The sequence below is a fragment of the Primulina huaijiensis genome, chromosome 9, assembly GCF_012295235.1.
Source record: "Primulina huaijiensis isolate GDHJ02 chromosome 9, ASM1229523v2, whole genome shotgun sequence".
Taxonomy (NCBI): Eukaryota; Viridiplantae; Streptophyta; class Magnoliopsida; order Lamiales; family Gesneriaceae; genus Primulina; species Primulina huaijiensis.
In genome coordinates, this window is record NC_133314.1 from 7,608,876 (window position 1) to 7,624,171 (window position 15,296).

The 15,296-nt window shown below is 36.7% G+C and overlaps 1 protein-coding gene and 1 non-coding gene across 2 annotated transcripts; both read right to left on the reverse strand.

Moving 5' to 3' along the window:
* Positions 1-1,067: 1,067 nt before the first annotated feature.
* Positions 1,068-1,178, reverse strand: LOC140985459 (small nucleolar RNA R71). Its single transcript, XR_012176778.1, has one exon. It is a non-coding gene; the product is annotated as a small nucleolar RNA R71 (small nucleolar RNA).
* Positions 1,179-7,866: 6,688 nt separating this feature from the next.
* Positions 7,867-10,958, reverse strand: LOC140985403 (rhomboid-like protein 14, mitochondrial). Its single transcript, XM_073453257.1, has 2 exons — positions 10,538-10,958; positions 7,867-8,886 (listed from the first exon to the last, which is right to left on the reverse strand). Exons 1-2 carry the CDS (start codon positions 10,739-10,741, stop codon positions 8,107-8,109), a joined length of 984 nt encoding a protein of 327 aa, XP_073309358.1. The 5' UTR covers positions 10,742-10,958; the 3' UTR covers positions 7,867-8,106.
* Positions 10,959-15,296: the final 4,338 nt, after the last annotated feature.

Genomic DNA, 15,296 nt, shown 5'->3' on the forward strand with positions numbered 1-15,296 from the left:
TTTACTTTACCGCAACTAACTTATTAAATCATATATTTCATTTAGACAATAGAGTGGCTCTGCCGGTTGTTCTTAATGAAATATAAGGATTTAATTTAACATTTACTTTATGAAATTATATATTTATATAGTTATAAATATAATCATAAGTACCATATATAAAATATCGGTTAATTCGGTATTTTCTATAGTGAGAACTATATTATATTATGTGTGTGTTTAAATATTTAGTTTTCTTGGAACCATTATTTATGGTGGTTTCCTTTGTTTTACTTTTAGTTAAACAATATTACATAAACCAAGAATAAATCCTCGGGTCTTGACAAAATTTATAATTTGTAAACTTCATTCTTGCATTTGGTAATATATAAATTAATAAATTTAAACTTAAAATAATCTCTCTGTGGATCGATCTCGTACTTACAAAATATATTACTTGCGGACAACTTACACTTGGGTGAAATATAATTTAAATAGTAGCAAGTTTTTGGCGCCGTTGCCGGAGATGTATAAATTAAGTTTATATTTGTTAATTATGTTTTATTTATAAGTATTATGTTATTTTTTTGTATGAGTATTTGGAGTCGAAAAAAAAGTGGTAGACTTATTTGAATATCTGAAAATAATTTAAACATGGATGATAATTCAAATAATCAAGATAATGATAACAATAATAACAATAATAATAATAATAATAATCAAGAACATGATCAATTAAGAACACTTAGGCACCATATGAACCCTATTAGAACTAGTGCCACATCTTGTTTAGTTTTTCCTTCTGATGCATCTAATTTCAATTTTAAACCTCAAATTATTCAAATTTTACCAAATTTTCATGGCTTAGATTCTGAAAATCCATATTTACATCTAAAAGAATTTGAGGAAGTTTGTAACACTTATAATGATCAAAATTTTAGCATGGATATAGTTCGATTAAAGCTTTTTCTTCTTTCTTTAAAAGATAAAGCTAAAACATGGCTACAAAATTTGAGATCGAGTTCAATAAGGTCATGGGAAGAAATGCAACAACAATTTCTTAAAAAGTTTTTCTCTTCCCATAGAACAAACTCTTTTAAAAGACAAATTACTACTTTTTCTCAAAAATAAGGAGAAATATTTTATCAATGTTGGGATAAATATAAAGAATTACTTAATACATGCCCACATCATGGTTTTGAAACATGGAGAATAGTTTCTCACTTTTATGAATGTCTAATATCTAAAGATAGGCAAATGATAGAATTCATGTGTAATGGAACTTTTGAAGATAAAACCAAATGAAGCTATGGAATATTTGGATTCATTAGCAGAAAATGCTCAAAATTGAGATAATATAGGTACAATAGAACCACCAACAACTAAAATCAATAATTCAACAAATGGGGGTGGTATCTATAATCTTAAATATGACATAGATATTCAAGCTAAACTTGCATCTTTAGCAAGAAAAATTGAGTCATTAGAAATGAAAAAGAGTGGTCAATTAAAAAATATTCAAGAAATTGTTTGTCATATATGTGATACACATGATCATTCAAAAAAATATTTTCCAACATTACCTTCATTTAAAGAATGTCTCCATGAACAAAAAAATTATATTAACAATTATAAAAAATCAATATTAGATCTTTTTTCACCATCATATAATCTTGGATGGAAAAATCATCATAATTTTAGTTGGAAGAATGATAATAATGCACAACCCTCACAACAATATTTTCAAAATGACCAAAATCATCAAGGTTATATTCCTTATGTTACACCTCTAAGAAAAAACTTTGAAGATGTAATTCATGCATTTATCCAAAAGCACGAGTCTATCAATATTCAAAACAATCAATCTATGAGTAATTTGAAAGAAACTCTTGCAAAATTTGAATATGCACTTAATATTCACGAAAAAGGAAAATTTCCATCTCAACCTCAACCTAATCCTAAAAATCAAAATCAAGAATTAAAAAATGAAAAAATTGATCAAATAAAAGTCTGTTATTACCCTTAGAAGTGGTAAAATAGTTAATGATTCATATAGTAATGAAAACAAGGATCATTTAAAATCAAAGAGTAAGGATGATAATCCTGATACTTTTGAGAATGATGATACCTTAAATTTTTAAAATAGTACCTAAAAAGTCAGCATCACTGTTATAAAAAATGAAAAGAGAGAGTTATTACAAGCTAGAATTCCATCTAGTTGGCGTATGTGTATTGATTATAGAAAATTAAATGATGCAACTAGAAAAGATCATTTCTCACTAAAATTTTTAGATCAAATTCTAGAAAAAGTAGCAGGTAATTCCTATTATTGTTTTCTTGATGGGTATTCGGGGTATTATCAAATACCTATATCATTAGAAGATCAAGAAAAAACTACTTTCACTTGTCGTCCTTTTGGAACTTTTGCATTTAAAGGAATTCCATTTGATTTATGTAATGCTCCGGCTACTTTTCAATGATGCATGTTTAATATTTTCAGTGATATGATTGAAGAATTTGTAGAAGTTTTTATAGATGATATAACTGTTTTTGGAAACTCATTTGAAAATTATCTTAAAAACCTAGAAGAAGTATTAAAAAGATTTGAAGAAAAAAATCTTGTTTTAAATTGAGAAAAATGTCAATATATGGTTAAATCTGGTATTGTGTTAGGTCATGTGATATCTGAAAAAGAAATTGAAGTTGATAAAGTCAAAGTTGATGTTATTGCTAATTTAAAACATCACCAAAAACGGTCAAAAAAGTTCGATCATTCTTGGGTCATGCAGGATTTTATAGAAGGTTTATAAAAGATTTCAGCATAATATCTAAACCAATTTCAAATCTTTTAACAAAAGATACACAATTTGAATGGTCTCAGAAATGTGAAAATGCTTTTAAAAAAATAATTAATATTTTCGTTACATCATCTATTTTACAACCTCCAGATTGGTCTTTACCATTTGAATTAATGTGTGATGCAAGTGATCATGCTATAGGAGCTGTGTTAGGACAAAGAAAAAAAGGAAAACCGTATCGAAACTTACACTTTTGGCCCTACAATTTTCGAAAGTTGCAACTTGGCCCCATAAAATTTCGAATTTTAGCCCCATAAAATCGTAAAATTCTCCAAACTAAGTATTAAATCCCATCAATTCATAAAATTCGAAAATAGCCCCTTAAAATTGCGATTTTTGCAATTTGGTCCTTAAAATTCTACAATCAAGCAATTCGATCCTTAAATCCGACTAGGTAGAGCATGCATCCTAATTTACTCTATGTTATCAATTCCAAAAATTAATTTTCATAACAAACATATAACCCATGCAATCAAGCGATAAATTAAAATCTTAAACATAAGGGTTACCAGTGATCAACGTAGAGTCTGGCTCCGCCTCTGCATCCTCTTCATGCATCACATAGGGCCCTTGTTCTTGGGGCAATCGGCGGTCTTGTGGCCCTCCTCTTTGCATACGAAGCACCTGAAGGAGCCCCGCATGCATTTTCCGTAGTGCAATCGGTTGCACTGCTTGCACACTTGCCCCTCCACCGGCTTAGGAGCCCCTAGTTCCTGTGGAGGCCGCTGCTGTCCTGGCCTCATAAACTATCCCTGGGTCTTCTGCTTCCCCTGCTGCCTCCGTGGCCCTGAGTACTGTTTCTTCTGCGGCTGCGAGCTAGCTTCTTTCGCTCATCTCAAAATCGATGTCCCTCAGCGCCTGCTCCGCCTGAAAAGCACAAGCGATGGCCTCGTCATAGCTCGCCAGTCTCATCAACATCTCCCGGTGCAGGGTGTGTCTCAGCCCATCCATGAAATGCCTCAGCTTCTAAGCGGCATCTCTAGCGTAAGGGGCACAAAGTGACAGCCCTTGTCGAACTTCCGAATAAACTCGGCCACAGTCGAGTCCCCATGGCGGAGACTCATCAACTCCCTCGTCAGGCGACCCCTGACATCAGCTAGGAAATATTTGTTGTAGAACACTTCCTTGAACTACTCCCAAGTGAGGGTAGCCAAATTCAGCATGTGTGCTCTCATATCCAAGTACTGAAAGTGTAGCTCCAAGGATCGAATCCAACTCTCCACCACAAAAGGGTCTGTGGTGCCCCCGAGCTCCTTCGGATTGAGCCGTCTGAACTGCTCATAAATGTCTGTCTGAGGTCGGGTCGCCTGCTACGCCTGCTCCAGAAGTCTAACCATGGCATCGAGAACTCGAGTAACTGCATCCAATGGCGGTGGTGGTGGTGGGGGATAGTCTCTATCGCCTCCAGTAGTATCATCCTGGTGATAAGTGCTAGAGACGCGTCTGGGAAGCATGATATCTGAATACAGTCTAAATTCTAAACGTAACCCATCATGCAATTTAATCTAGTTTTTAAAACATTTAATCCTTAAATCATAAAAGCAGTTAAACATGTATTGATAATCATAACTCATGTAATCATGTAGGTGATAGCATTAAAACATTTAAAACGTTTAAAACATGTAAACTTACTAACTTGAGGCTTGAAAACTGAGCTGCAAAAGCTGGCGGTGGCACAAAGGTATACAGGACCTTTGCTCTGATACCAACTGAAATGTCTACTAATTTTTTTATGCGAGGAAAGAAATAAGGTCCTCGGATTAGCGTGCGCACATCTACCCCTGCCTACTCAATCTTCGGCACCTCCAATATCCTGATCAATATACTCACCTGCATCATTCACACCTAGTGAGTCTAAAGACTCAACACACCTGTAACGTTATAGCGAATACATATACATAACAGGCAACAGCGAAAAGTACTATAATAAAGATACGTTTCATGAACTTATAAAATCGTATGCATAATCATGACTTGTTAAAGCATAACCATTTTTCATAACATAACTCAACATATCAACATATACGTGTTCGTTTTCTTAATTTGAATTTCGTTCATTAGCTGTGACTTTTGTATCATCGTATTAGGCGATGGATCCATTTACGTGTAACCGCGGTACCCGGCGGCGGGGACATCAGCGACATCATTATCCGTCCACTGAGCCTTTGCCTTACATATCATTATATTAACGTATTCATATTAGTCACAACCAACTCCCTTCCTTCAAAAACATGTCATATTCATCACTTAAGAAAAACATGCATATACATAAACTTTTCCTTAAAATCGAGCATGCAACGTACTTTCATAATTACATAAAATGGTCATATACGTGATAACATAAACATTTAAAACATGTAAAATCGTGTTTAGGGCGCTGCTAGGACTAAAACTCGACTCGGATGCAAAATGACAATTTTTACCTCTGGATCTCCAAATTTCGACCCGAAGCTTACCAAACGCCTTAAAATACCCCAAAACATATTAATAAGCATTTCTTAGACATAAACTCAAACTTGTTTCAAAACTTAAATGATTCGTTTTAAAACTTGGACCGAGGTTCTGGTTTTAATTCGAACGAACCCGAAACTTAACCGAATTTTTTCCAACATAAACCGTGACTCAACCGTACCCTACCAGCCCCTAAACCCCATAGACCAGACCACTTAAGACCCTTGAAGCGCCCCGAAACGTTGCTGGAATTTTACTTCACGTGCTCCCCTTCACCCTACTCGATCCTTTAGCGCAATCCCTTCGACCCAAGCCCCAAACCACCAAGGCCGGACCCTAGCTAGCCACCTTAATACCATGACCGACCACATAGGACCCCCACTGGACTAACCCTAAGCCCACCGACACACCATGCACACCCAAATGATCGGAGACAACAAGGAAACCCTAGCCGCCTCACTACAACCTCTCGGCCTTCAACACACACCACCAAGTCGCGACTCCAGCCTAGTGACACCATACTCCTCGACATGTACATCTCCCTAGGACCCTTACTCAGCAGCCCCTTGCATCATGGTAACAAAAAACGTGAGAGGTGAAAAGATTATATGTGTAAATCATGACAACCGAAGCCATAAACGAAATATCATGCAAGGACCAAGCATTATACATGCATAGCACACATAACAGCATACATACGACGTGAATGATGAGAAAAAGAAGATACATGGAATGCCTTAACGTTTTTATGCTTAAAAACTCGAAGATACGAGCGTACGGCTTGTACCAGATAGGCGGGGAAGAAGTTTTCTTGGAAATCTATGGAGAATTCGATGGAGGCTGCTGGTTTTTCTTTGAAAAGAGGCTGACGAATGCTGCTGAATGAGGGAGGGGGTGGCCATGTATTAGGGTTAGGATTAGGGTTTGGTTTAGTAAGGTTTAAGTAGATAATTATCACACTAATGGACTCTAATTAAAATTTAAAAAGATTTTGAGCTCATTAAGCATTACAACAAACCCATCAAACCCAATAACACTCCCGAAAAATATCTCGTTTAGGTACGTTTTTGAAAATAATGCCCGAACCCTCAAAAAGTCCTCTGAATAGATAAAATTTGCGTACCGGCTAACAATAAAACCCGGTGGGTAAGAATACCCAACCAAGGTTCATTTTCAAAAATCATACTTAAAAACAGCACATGTTAAATAATTAAAAATAATTATTCAATAAAAAATATTTTCTTGATTAACCCCCGGTCCCCGTTACTCGTTCTAACGCGAAATTCATCTAAACACCCTAATGCGTGAAACTTAACAATAATCATGAAATAAACCCTACCCATTTAATAATTATGCATGACATGCATAAAAAAAATCATTAAGCACATATAATTCAATAAAACCTTAGATTGCATGCACTCGGGTTACGTAGTTCGAATTTTTTAGATCCTACAAAAATAGAGACTTTCCCCCCTTCCACGTATATGTCGATGGAAATGAGAAGGAAGAGGTGCTCATTTTCCCTCCAATAAAAGCTGACGTTTATGTTAAAAATTTACGTTATATGTTATGTGGCAAAACATATAATTTAACGTTTACAATCACCAAAGAAAAAATGTCACTTTATCAACTGTGATGGAAATTGAGTAAAAATATCAAATGTCTAAATAAATAAAAAGATACTAAACGACAAATATATCGGACTAAAAACCCAAAATGCAAACTTATAGAAACAATTTTCTCAAATAATAAATTTAAATAGGATTCGGATTGGATCATTGTGTTTGGTGTCTTGTACTAATTTGTTTGATGAAACATGTTACTTTCTATGGCAGAGTGTTAGGTGTGATTTCTTCGCATGGGAAGATCAACCAATGTGTCGTAGGCCGATGATTATAATTCTTGACTTGAAATCGAAATTAGTTGTGCTCAAAGTTTACAAGAAAGAAACAAAAAAAAGGAGAATAAAAATTTGAAATTCTTTCTTGGTGGATTATGATTGGTTTCATTTTTTTCTGTTTGGATGGTTGGATAATTTCTTAGATGAAGATTAGACGAACCTCGAATCTATATTTATTGCAAAATAACTTATCTCAGAAATTGGGGATTTTTTTTAGAGGAAAATAAAGACTTTTCCCCCTTCCACGTATATGTCGATGTATGTGAGAAGGAAGAGGTGCTCATTTTCCCTCCAATAAAAACTGGCGTTTATGTTAAAAATTTTACATTATACGTTATGTGGCAAAACTTATAATTTAACGTTTACATTTCACCAAAAAAAATGTCACATTAGCAAATGTGGTGGAAATTGGGTAAAAATATCAAATTTCTAAATAATATAAAGATAATGAACATAAATCAAATATAAGAAATATATCGGACCAAAAACCAAAAATGACAAAATTATAAAACCAATTTTCCCAAATAATAAATTTAAATAAATTCCGGATTGGATCGTTCTATTTGGTGATATATATATTTTTAATCCCCAAATTGGGGAAATTTGATCTTATTGTAATAGATTAACTCTTTAATACTTTTACTCATTCTTTAGCTGGAGTGCGATATTATCATAGATAAGGTTGATATAAAGCCAAACATTATCGATGCAATTAAAATGGCCATTTTCACCACGATAACAGATCAATTATGCCACCTAAAATTTGCTTAAATTGATTACTCAAAGTAAGAAACTTTGTCATCCCTTTTTTCTGCATAAAATTGTACCATGTTCAGATCGTCATTTACAAATTGAGGGGTTCAAATACTTGCACTTCTTTCTGAATCAACTGGCCTATATGACATTTTTCTGCACAAATCATCTACCAAACCTGTCAATTCTCCTCTGACGCAATTCCTCGGGGGGTAGAGTCCAAGCATCGTGATCATCAAAGCGGGGCGACTCACCTTCATAACGACCCATCCCACACATTTCACATTCACTCAACAAACCTGAATTATCAAATGTACACGATTGACATCTCCATAAACCAGCTACATTGCCTACCCCACTCCGGCCAAGAGTTCCTCTACCAGAAATCCTGCTTCTTGAAGAACGTGACATCATCCTGCTCATGTATCTCAAAGGCCAACTTAAAACGCCAGTGAAATTGCTGATTAACCGCAAAAGCGGATTTGGACCGGAATATAAAGATTTTAGGTATAAATACAGAAGTCCGGCAAGTACTCCCCCAAGATGACCGAGAAAAGAGACACCAGGTACAAACATTTGGATGAGGATAAGTTCTGCCCATGCAGCATAGCGTGCTGGAACCATGAGTCCATGCACGTATGTATAATTATTGTACCCCTCGGAGTAAAGGACAACTTTCATTGCAAAAAGCACACCAGAAAAACCCGCAGAATATTCGTTGTAATAGAATCTCTCATAATCAAAAAGAAGAGCAGCTTTTGCAAGTAGTAGTGTGATGCCCTGAGACATACCCACAAGTGAAGCAACCATAGCTGCGAATTTCACACTTCCCATTGCAGTCTCCAGTTGTATCCCCTTCCATAATAGTGACGACATATTGTAGAAAAGGTGAGACTCACTCACGTGGTAAAATGCAGAAAAGAGAAACCGGTTCAGATCCTTGTGCTGCTTCAATAAAATTAACATAAATTACGTCATCAAACCAAACATATTCACAAAATTAGAGGCTGATTAAACACATAAAATTCATTGACATCAATAAAAGTCTCCTTCGTTTCCAAGTTAAAATTTTAAAAAATGTAACAGATAAAAAGAACATGGTTTATAATAACATGACAAAAAGCCAGTAAAAGTCCATGTAACAAACTGGACTAAAACTGTAATTAATCAAGGAGCAGAAAAAAATCAATAGGAAGAAAAGTAACAAAAAATTGTGGTTGGTAGATGGTTGTGGCACACTTTGTTTATGGAGTAATTAAGCAATGTTTGAACATGAATCTTCCTGTCTTCAAGACTCGTAATCCATTATGCGTCATGCCTCGCACGTCAAATATTTCTTACCCAGTCCACTCTAAGTGATAGAATGAGTTTTCCACGTATCACTACCTCAACATTGACAATGAAAAGTGCACATCACCCTAAAAGTCATCACTCAAAAGACATTTAACAACCAATTAATTGCCACTTTATATATTTACTCAAAATATAATATATACATATAAGCAGAGGTTACGGATTAAACAATCGTTCAAGCTTGTCATCTATAAGTGATGACCTACCGAAAATATACCAATTCGGGGCCAAATAAACACCGAGGAATCATGCTGTTGACTTGACAAGTCAAAGACACTTGCTATGATGCCCAACATAGAAGGTAAACATGCTCGGTACATGATGATCAAGCAGAATTATGAAAAATTATACAACATCACTTGCTACAAGTGTGGAAAATCAAATATAACACACATTGAGTTTCATTTCAAGAAACTAATGATTAAGCACACATTAAGAAAATAAGACATCGAAAATGATCAACTACCTGGTACTAAAATGGAATTGACTTATGCAAGACTAGAACTCACATGAACACATAAATCGGAATTATGAGTTCCGAAGATTGAACACAAAAATTAAGTGCGCTGCATTGTATTGCTAGGCAAGAAAAATAAGAGACGAAATATAAGGTTAAAACAAGGAAAGACAGTAGCCCATGGACGGCCATAAATGCTACACACTCTTTTGAGTTGTTAGAGGATGAGCAAGTCCAACCCATGGATGATCAGACACGATGGACAAGACACTCAAAAACTTAAACTACTAATCAGTCAAATCTAATTTTTTAGGATATGTTTGGGGTGAGATAGAAACGAATGCATTACACTCGGGGATAATAAGTCAACTTTGCACTCCATACCCCTGTCTATAGTTCCGAGTCTCCAATTGCTTATATATTATATAATCCTAAACGAGAGAAAAATTTTGGGAGCGAGAAGGCAATGGAACCTTAGGAAACTTAAGTTACCGCACACGTTATGGCTTCACATCCTAAAGGTTGCCTGAACATGTGATGAAATTTTATGCCATACCCACTTTTCTACTAATAGTATCGAACTCTAAAACCAAAGCAACCGATAAGACAATTCTCTTATCAGAAAAGAACATTGAATTGGTCCACGACCCACAAGACCCCAACAAATATCACAGAATATTTACACAAATAACACCCCCGATCAAACAAAAAGGCAATAAACTGATAAACCAGTACAGACAAACATGAAAGAAAGGATAACACAAATCGGTTTCGTATCACGATTACCTTTAGAATAAGGTAGGGATTGAACCAGACTTGGTTAATGGTAGGCAGAATCGGTTGCAGAAACCTGGGTCGCAAGTAAATAAGAGTATTAGCAGCTACAAGCCCCGCCGTGACCGGTGGCTTCCTGTCCAAGCGCCAATACTCGCCGAACGCCTGCACCAAAAGCAGCGCAAGCATCCTGCCTTTTCCCCTTCCTCCATCCATCTCCCAGCAACACTCTTTCAATGAACACAAATTCTGATCACTCAAAACTCAATTTTCTTGATCCTTTCACCCGCTGAATGCTAAATCGGAAACGAATTGTGAACAATTCTTGTATTTCAAACTGAATTATTTTCTATCTTTTATTTTATTTCCTTCTCTTTTCTTCGTCCTTACGGTGTGCTATGTACATAGACTGGACTCTTCGAGACGTTTCCTTTGTTTTATATTTGGCCATTATTGGGCTCTTACATAAATCCGCCGATGCACTAAATTAAAACCCATTAAACCCATTCGATTTTCAAATAACCCGGACAGGATCTATAAGCGGATGGTTTTCACCCCGAACCGTATCCATCTCGATATTTCTTGTGCGTGATATCGATGTTACCGGGTACGAGGTTTTTTGGTTGGGTACCCAACATTTTGAATGCCCGAACCCGACCAGAAATTGTCGGGTACCCGACACCAACCCGAAAAAAAATCAAGTACGGGTTTGCATACGAACTCAACATTCTGAAAAAAAAAATATGACACGAACGGGTTAGTTCATGTGAGAAAAATAAGGTGGGTTAACGGGTCGCCCATGAGGATTGACCCGACCCAATCAATTCATATTGATAATTTAAGTTTATTGGATGGAGTTGTTATTGTTTAGATATTAACTTCTCTAATCCTAATTGACATAAAAATATGATTATTAATAACAAAGAGGGCCCGAGAGACTTGCTTTCATATAGCAAACAAAGCATTTGGTTTGTGCAAATCGATTCCCTTCCGTTCGTGATAGGTGTTAGACCATCGAAATGGATTAATATCATCAAAGTAAGTTAGTAAATCAACTACAAAAGGATCCTAAATCGAATCATATGATTACTCGATAATAATCATATGCGATTAGTGTTATTTTTTCCGTCAGTTCGGATACCCGATACAAGAACACACATACCTATTTCATGTTATATAAAAAAGTAGGAAATAAAACTCAAAATATACGCCATAGTGAATCAATTTAGAATTTCAATCTATGTAGCTAACAACTTTGCTTACACCAAAGAAAGATGGTAGTCGGCGGATGAGTGTTACTACCAAGTATCGATTTCCCATGTGGAGACTTAACTATACGTTTGACTGTAAAGTCTAGGAAATTCGAATTACGTAACCTGAGTGCATGAAATCTAGGGTTTTTACTAAAATATGTGTTTAATTATTTTAAAGCTTTAAAAGCATGATTATTGCATGGTTATGTATGTCATTTCATGGTTTATTAAGATTTCATGCATTAGGGCTTTTAGTTGTATTTCGCGCTCGAACGAGGAACGGAGACCAGGAATAATCAAGAGAAAAAATGTTTTTATGAAATAATTATTTTTAATTATTTAATATATGGTGTAATTAAGTGTGATTTTTGAAAATGAGGCTTGGTTGGGTATTTTTACTCGCCAGGTCATATTTTAATCGATATGCAAATTTCAGTGAGTCGGAGGATTTTTTGATGGTTCGGACAATATTTTTAAAAACGTACCTAATTGAAATATTTTTCAAGAATGTTATTGGGCGTGACGAGTTTATTTTATTGCTTAATTGGCATAAAACCCTTTTAAACTCCTATAATTATGATTATTGGCCCATTAGTGTATCATCTTATTAATCTAAACACTCCATCACCTAACCCGAACCCTATTCATCACACGGCCGCCCCCTACCTTACTTCAGCAGCCGTAATTTCGAAATTTTTCAGTAACCATTCGAGAATCCTTTAAAGTTTTCAAAAGAAATCCTTTCCCGTCTCTTCGGTGCTCGTCCTACGCATAGATATCAAAGTTTTAGAGCGTTTAAACGCAAAGGCATGCCATAAAACATTTTTTCTCATCATTCACGCTACTATGTGTCTGTTTGTATGTTTATGCATGGAGAATCTTTTGATTTATGTTGTTGTATTGTTTTTGCAAAGTTGGACATGAATATGCCTGCACCCTTTCACGAAACTCACGTTTTTCTTGATTATGATGCAAGGGGCTGCCACGGATAAGGGTTAAGGGGCTGTACACGTGGGAGTCATGGTGTCAAGGGGCTGGAGTCTCGAGGTAGTCGCGTTTTGTAAGGGCCGGTCGCATGTCTTTAGTGGGGTTCGGTTCTAGTTAGATTGGAGAAAATGAGTGAAACGACGGTGCAAGGGCCGTTCCAAGCCTTAGACCAGACCCTGGTGTGTCTGAGTCGTGGCCTAAGATGGTTCGAACGCTGCTGGTAATGGTCATAGGGCCGGTCGAGGGAGTAAAATTGAGGGGTGTCTCGGTTGGGCTCGTTTAGTGACATTCAGGTAAAAAAAAAAAGGGCTCAACAGCAAGCATGGGGCTAGGGTCCTTGGCTAGGTTGGTCCAGGAGTGGTCCAGTGATGAGCTAGGAGTGTTGGTTCGAGGCTGGTTCGAGTTAGTGGAGAATAGGGTAGAAGACGGCTTAGAGGTGTTTGGGACATTTTTTTGCCGCAGGGTTAGCGCCGCGACGCTGCACTTTAGGCGCTGCAGCGCCTGATCTTTGAACTGGTAGCGCTGCAGCGCTGATTCCGGGCACCTAGGAGCTAACCAAGCGCCACAGTTTTACCGCTATTGTCTCGTTTGGGTATTGATACATTGTTATGATCGAGTTCAGTGAGAGTTAGATTGGGTCACACGAGGCTTGATTAGGAATCTTTGAATTATGATTTAGGCGTGGTCGCCTTGGGGTCGAAATTTTGAGGTCTAGGGGTAAAACAGTCAATTAGGGTTTCCAGGGGCAAAATGGCCATTTTGCACCCGGGTCGAGTTAATAGTCCTGGCAGCGCCCTGATCACAATTTGACATGTTTTAAATGTTTATGATACCACGAATATGACTTTTTATGGAAATATGAAAATACGTTGCATGCTTGATTTTAAGAAAAATATTACGTATATGCATGATTTTTATAAGTGATGAATATGATGACATGTTTTGAAGGGTGAGAGTTGGTTGTGACTAATACGAACACGATAATATGATTAAATATAAGGCCAAGGCTCAGTGGATGGGTAATATCGTCGCTGATATCCTCGCCGCCGGGTACCACGTTTATACGTAGATGGATCCATAGAATAGAGCTTATACGAAAGTCACAACTAAAGAACATAATTCAAATAAAGAAAATGAACACGTACATGATGATATGTTGATACATGTTTTGACACGCTTTGTTACGATACGTTTACGTTCACGTTTTTAAGATCAAGAAATGTAGGTTGATTATAGTACGTTTCACTGTTGCATGTTATGTATATGTACTTGTTATAACAGGTATGGTGTGTTGAGTCTTTTGATTCACTAGGTGTGAATGATGCATTTACGCATATTGATGAGGAGACTGGAGGCGCCGAAAACTAAGTAGGCGGTGCTGGATGTGCGCACGCTAACCCGAGGACCATATTTTCCGCACATTACGTTTATGAGTTAGGAGTGATATTGGACATTTTCATACTCTTTCTTTTATATGTTGATGGTTGTCACGATTTTCGCAGGTTTCATTCGTGAATTCTTTTAAACGACATTTTAGTGTTTGACGGTTGTCTTTTTTTTTTTTACTGCAGTGTTTTTACTGTTAGTTGAATACTTTTATTTTAAAAATGTAATTTTTGAAAATTAGCTTGCAAAAAAAATTCTAGTAGTATTTTAAGTATTAGACGTTTCAATTGGTATCAGAGCCATGTTTCTGTATAGGGTTGTGCCACCGTCAGCTTCTGCAGCTCAGTATTCAAGCCTTAAGTCTGTAAGTTTAAATGTTTTAAATGCTTTTAATGTTGTCATCTGCATGTAAACATGATATATGATTTACAGCAATTTACTATATACGTTTAGCTGTTTATATGATTTAAGGATTAAATGTTTTAAAAACTAGATTAAATTGCATGATGGGTTACGTTTAGAATTTGGACTATATTCAAATACTATAGCTCCCAGACACGCCCCCAGCACTGGCGGACAGGATGATACTACTAGAGGTGATAAAGGCCTTCCAACACCACCACCACCAAGAGATGCAGCTACCCGAGTCCTTGAAGGTATTGCTAGACTGATGGAGCATGCACAGCAAGCTCCGAGGCCCCAGACGGCCATTTATGAGCAGTTCAGACGGCTCAACCCGAAGGAGTTCGAGGGTACTACTTATCCGTTTTTAGCAGAGGGTTGGATCCGGTCTCTAGAGCCGTACTTTCAGTATCTAGACACGAGAGAAAAATAGATCGGGTCAGATGCACCACGTATATGCTGAGGGACGATGCATCCCTTTGGTGGGAGGGAGTAGCGCGTGGGGTAAACTTAGCTACTCTCACATGAGATAAATTCAAGGAGGTATTATATAGCAAATACTTTCCAGCGGAGGTCAGGGGACGCCTGACGAGAGAGTTCATGAGTCTCCGACAGGGATACTTGTCTGTGGCAGAATTTATCTTGAAGTTTGACAGGGGTTGTCACTTTGTGCCCCTTATTACGAGGGATGCCGCTCAGAATCTGAGGTACTTCATGGATGAGCTCAGACCCACTTTGCGTGG